Source organism: Condylura cristata, unplaced genomic scaffold (assembly GCF_000260355.1).
Source record: "Condylura cristata isolate star-nosed mole 26May11 unplaced genomic scaffold, ConCri1.0 scaffold00006, whole genome shotgun sequence".
Classification (NCBI taxonomy): domain Eukaryota; kingdom Metazoa; phylum Chordata; class Mammalia; order Eulipotyphla; family Talpidae; genus Condylura; species Condylura cristata.
The window spans coordinates 34,593,584-34,599,583 of record NW_004567107.1 but is presented as its reverse complement, the minus strand read 5'-3'; the positions used below and the strand labels follow the sequence as shown (position 1 = coordinate 34,599,583).

General features: G+C 40.2%; 1 protein-coding gene across 1 annotated transcript in view; it reads right to left on the bottom strand.

The window, feature by feature from the left end:
- Positions 1-311: 311 nt before the first annotated feature.
- TRPM6 (transient receptor potential cation channel, subfamily M, member 6) overlaps positions 312-6,000 on the bottom strand; it is a 99,487-nt gene continuing 93,798 nt past the window's right edge. The window contains exons 39-40 of the mRNA XM_004677990.2: positions 3,348-3,454; positions 312-481 (exon numbers count right to left, since the gene is read on the bottom strand). Of these exons, the coding sequence (XP_004678047.1) occupies positions 348-481; positions 3,348-3,454 (241 nt within the window). The 3' untranslated portion in view covers positions 312-347. The remainder of the gene's footprint in view (positions 482-3,347; positions 3,455-6,000) is intronic.

Genomic DNA, 6,000 nt, shown 5'->3' with positions numbered 1-6,000 from the left:
TGAATAGCAGTGGGACTAGAGTCATCTTCCTGGTTCTTTAGATCTGGGCATTCTGCTCCAAGGCTCTACAAGACCAGCTAAAGCAATGAGGTATGAAGGATTCCCAGCGGATCCTTTAAAGTGTCTTCCTGGGGAACTTGAGGATGAAGAGTGCATGCAAAGCACCTGTTCTTCATCTACTAGTGAGGTACGTGGCAGGGGGAGACATGCAACACAGAAGCTGGGCCCCAAGGAGGTACAAAATGTGAGGCCGCCCTGATAGCAGCTCTGACTTAGTGTGTCCATCAGTCTATCTACGTTACCACAGAGTTTGTGGAAAGCAGGCTGCCACTTTATTCCTCCCCTTGTTACAATCGTGTGAGATCTTCTGGTGAATTACTACTCCTTTCTCTAGCTTCAGGCCCCTCCGCTGGTTCTATATTGATTTTAAGTCCAAAAGTAGAATTTATCTTTCCGGGGGAATAGTCATTTCTTTTTAAATCTGCAAGGAAGACAAATGAAGATGGTTACAGGGGATCCTTAGAACATATTGTTCACACAGATAGATAGGGCTTTGATTTCTCCAAGTGCTCAGAGGACTCTGCTCCCCCAGGACACCTCTAGATGAAACCCAAACCCTCAGCTATGTCTGAACTACCACCCTCCTTGTGCCCAAGTGTGACTACAACACTCTGGAACTGCTTTACATGTGTTCACTGAAGCAGGAGAGAAAAGGTTGGGATGCTCAATTCAATATGTAGTGCTCCATCAGGCACAATCTGGCCAGAGTTATGTGAGGTCAAAGTGGAAATAGGTATTTTCACTGTTGAGTCATGGGCGGGATCAGTGAGTTCACCAAAATGGTAGACTTAAGGATTTGGTTGTCACTTTTCTCAAATTCATTTGTACCTCAGGGTTGGCCTCATCCATGAGAGTTTCACCCAAATACTGGTTCCTCTGCTTCCTAAATTCTTTCTTATATTTAAAAAGGAAATGATCAAAAGGAAACATTAATAGGAGTAACGTTTAGAAAGAAAGACATAGAGGAGGATTTGGTCTTTAAATATTTGTGTACCATTTTGTCTTCTGTCACTAAATTTGTGTTCCTTATGTTATTTATTTTTAACATTAAATGAAGAGTATCTGGACTAACCTAATGAATGCTATAGTTTAATAATAACAAACACTTATTGCATGTATCCAAGTATCGCTTTAATCTTCACACCTAATTTATGAAATGGTGTCTCATCTCCAGTTCATTGATGAGAAAACCCAGCACGAAGGTGACTTAGCCAGAGAAAAGCAGAACTGAGATGAGAGCTCAATCTATCTGCTTCTCAATCCACATGCAATCCTAAACTGCCCCTCTTTTTTATATAATAGTTTATTTTTACATCATTTTGCACATTTTTTTTCATCTTAATTGTAATCTCCTTGTGTTTCCCATCACCAAGTCACCCATGTGCCATCACCATAGTCCAGTGCATTTCCCTCCCCCCACTGTTTTTGATCCCATTCCCCACTCTATCCCCACAAAATGTCTCTGGTATATGGCTGTTCATTATTCTTATTATTTTCTCGCCTGGCCCATTATACTCCTGCTATGAGCAAAACCATCCGATATTTTTCTTTCTCTTTCTGGCTTATCTCACGAAGCATGATCTTTTCCAGCTCCATCCATGTTGCTGCAAAAGACATGTGTTTCTTTTTTTTTGGTTGCTGAGTAATATTCCATTGTGTATATATACCACATCTTCTTAATCCAGTCATCTACTTTTGGGTAAACTGCCCTTCTTAAATAAAAATAATAAAATAAAATATACTTAAACAAAAAAGAAAAATCACTAATTCTATATTCCAGACTAAACTATTTTTTTTTTAAATCCAGATTACCAAATGTCTAAGGATACTTATTCCCACTTAAATGTGTTCAGGTTTTGAAAGGAAACATAGAGGAGGTCTAGAGATGGAGGAAGTACTAAATTGCTACAAAATTCACCAGAGTTTGTTAAACCAAACAATAAGCTAGACTTTAATCATATAGAACTGACTGCCAATTGGCATCAAGGATGGAGGGAGGGAGTTATACCTCAACATTCCCTTTCTCCAGCGGATGAGCTGTAATCCCTGTGTCTTCAAAAATGGAAAGTTGCCCTTTCCAAAGTAGATGACTCAGCCTAGGAAGAGGATGGTGGCTGAGGACACAAGCAAATGGACTGAACTTCAGTTTGCAATCAGGGCCTGACCAAGCTAGGCTACAGCTCCCTCCCTCCGTAGGGCCCTTAGTGGGAAGACCCTGCCTCTCCGCTCAGTCCATGCCCCTTCCTGAGCTCCTTCTGAGCAGACAAATGGCCAGTGGTAACTTAGCCAGTGTGTTATGGGCTAATATCTGCCCAAATTAGCTGTCTGATCTGTGAAGGGGTGTCCTGGGCAGCCATACTGTGAGAGAGAGCCTCCTCTTTTGGTCACTCCAGACTGAACTGGAAGTCTGCTCCAAATCCCAGTCTTTTACTAAGTGGTGCCCATGAAAGTTCTTCCTACCTAAGCAAGATTAGAAACTGCCTTTCTTTGTTGTAAACTTACACCTATTCCATCCCTAGTTACCATGGATGATGATGTTTCACTGACTCCAATTCAGGGTATGGTCACTGACTATGAAGCAAAAAGAGCTGCTCTGTATAAAACATGTGGAATTCCATTCTACGGACAATTTGGTATGACCAAAGAAAAGTAGCAAGTAAGCTGAGAAACCAGGCTCCCCTTCTGAGATGAAAAAAAAATTTGACTGAGCTGCGGCTTCCAATTTGGGGGGCACAGTCCTCCACCTGTTTGCTTTTAGTGTAAGGAATATTTTCTGCAGTGATCATACTGGTTTGAGAGAACATATGGCATAGTATCAAATAAATACATATTGAAAAGTAAAGTTTTAAGTGGCATGTTTTTGCCATGAAAAGTACTACTTTAAATGACAGCTGTTGCTTCCCTCCACACCCCACCCTCCCAAGTGTCGAATGAGTAAATTAAGAATAGAAATTCAGTGGGTACCACACAGGACCCAAAAGAGGGCTGGGGGAAGGGACCTGCTTCTGTCCAATTTAATCACAATTAAGTCAGTGGAACTTTTTCTGTGGAGAGACTGCGACAAGTATTGGGTCCAATGTTGTTTTATCACATTTTGGCAGAACCTGAAGTAAATTCCTGTCCTTTTAATCCCTTTAGAGACTTGAAAAATTTGCAGTCAGAAAGTCAAGCCTCAACTTCGAATGAGATAAAAATGTGATTAAGATTTTCTACTCTATCCCAGGTTACAATGGATGTTGTTCTAGAAAAGATTTACTTAGAGAAAAATAGAATTGTTTGGGGCATACCCAGCAGTTTGAGCTTCCGGCAGCAGGAGTTGCAACGATGCTTAGCAATGAAGTTTCTAATTGCATCTTCCCCTAAATTGGCTGGTCCAAACACCATTCCTCTTGATCTAGAGGAAATATCAGAATATCAATTAGATCACAGCTATGAAAAAGGAGCTCAACTAGGATTCTCTGAGATACCGAACAGTATCCCATAGTAACCCAGTAAACTTGAAGGAGCCAACAAAGAAAAAGCACTCTGGGGAAGCAACAATGTTAGGTTTGCAAATTTAAAATTCAAATGCACTTAAATCTTTGTACCCAACTCCAAGACCTACTGTGAAACTCATTTCCACACTAATCTGATAGAAGAGGGAATTTTCTATGTACCACATTAAAACAAAATACAGTGAGACCCTTTTTAATGCATATGGGGTGAGAGAATGACATTCATTACCAAATGTTCTACTAGAATACCCAGAAGATAAGGTACAAAGTAAAATTAATGTGCTATTGGAACACACTTTCTAAAAAAGATGCGCATACATTGTTTCAAACCCAAATACTTTCCTAAATATCAGCATGTCCTCAGACACAACAGGCAAAATAGCCCTAATGCACCACTCACGACTCTTTCTTCCCTGTGAAGTCCTATAGCTGGACTTTTTCCAATGACAAGACTACTACTAGACATTGTTTTTACAAAGCAAACTATATATGTCAAAGTTAGATGACAAAGTCACAATTACAATCAGTCTGTATTAGGCACATTTGGGATAGACTGTAATTATAAAAGCTCCTTAGCAGGTCTAGGATCAATGTTCATCCATTATCAGATCACCTACAACTATTATTCTTCAGACTGACACTCCACACATCATGGAACACAGCACACCAGAAACTATGAAAGCTAATATTTTATTTTAATGACATGCGGAGTGGAAACAGCACATTTTAAAATCTGAACTCAATTACTGCTCTTAAATACCACGTCTTAAGAAAAGAAAGGCAAACTATCACAAAAGGAAACAATAAACTTTGCTTCTAAGGAATGCGGTTTTTCAGAAGGGTCGTGGTGTAAAAATGGACTTTTTTCCATGTGAGTATTGAAACATTTATCTCAATTTCCACTTCCTTTTGGCAGAATAACAGTAGCTGCTCTGAAGATGTGCCAAGCTTGGAATGAGGGCTGATGTCAGTTTGATCTCAGATTGCCTCTTTGCTCCAAGGCAAGTAGATAGAATAAATCTCTTGGGAAGACAAAGTGAACAGACACCCAGGATTAACTTTCCTGGTCACTCAATCGCCCTTACAAAGTACAGCTCTGGTGGTATTTACCTGGCTGCATAGGCTGCCTCTTGTTAACTATTCCTCTCCTTCTGTCCAGCTAGTAAGCTACCACTTCAACAAGAGCAAACCAAATTGTAGAAACACTCGATATTTACTACCGGAACTCTATAATGCTGATAAAGTAGAAAATGAAAAGTGTTATTTCAGTTATTAAAATTGAAAGATTCTTTTTATAGTCTCTACAGCATGACCCTATTGGAATATTTCATTCTTGTACTCCACCCCTATTTCTTTCCTCCCACTACTGCATGAAAACCTTAAACTTAGATATAACATGGATTTTAGATAAAAGTTGCAAGCTAAACCCTTTGCCTCTATAAGCTTTTTGAAAGTTAAAAGAATCACAATCAGTAAAAAGCGTACTGATGGTGGCACAGGGGTTAAAATCTCAGCACTATCAAGCTTCCGCCAACCACTGCAGCCTGAGTTTAATCCCTGGCCAGCGAGGTGACCCAACATGGCACAGCAGACTACTCCTTGCTCGCCTGCCACTCCCCTCAGTAGTGTATTTCAGTAGATCTGCCATTTCTGCTCCTTACTCTGTCCCTGGTGAATCCTCTCACCCTGCACACCTCTGGCCTACACCCTAGTTTTTGTATGCTTAAGTAAAATTAAAGTTAATGTATATAGAAAGGGTTTGGCCACTCCCTGTTCAGAGGGGAGTGGAGGAAGGTTAAAGGGACAGTCATATGTATCTGCCCCTTGCAGCTCGCCTACAGACTTGCAAGCTCAGAATATCACATTCAAGAACAAAAAAAAAAACTGTTTTCCAGATATCTTACAGCACAGGGAATGCAGGTGGTAGCCTGGATCTACATTTGAGGAAATGCAACATAATGCCTTATAAACAGAGATTTGCTAAAGAACATACCATCATTGTCATCATCATTTGATACTTGACAAATGCCCAAAACCACCAACGTAGCAAGTGTAAAGATATAACTCCAAACTACCATGAATTGAGACAGTCTCCACTGAGGCCAATGATCAGAGGAGACCAGTGGCCAGAGAGAACTTTGAGGAGAAGACCTGCGACTTACTCTTTACATGCAAAAGGTTGGGGAAGTTATGGGGCCACAGGCATAAGAGACAATATTGGAATTTGCATCCCAAATCTCTCTTCTCTTTGGGTGGAGGCTTATTCCCCTTCACTTGTAGGCAAGTTGCCATCTTAATTGAGCTTACATTTTCTCATTTGTGAGACACTTGCTTCTAATTCTAAGGGTAAAATGAATGACATGTAAAAGTACTTAACCTGAATGATATTTCTCAAACTTTCATTTATATAAAATTATCAGAGGAGCTTGTGAAAATTCGGGTTCTG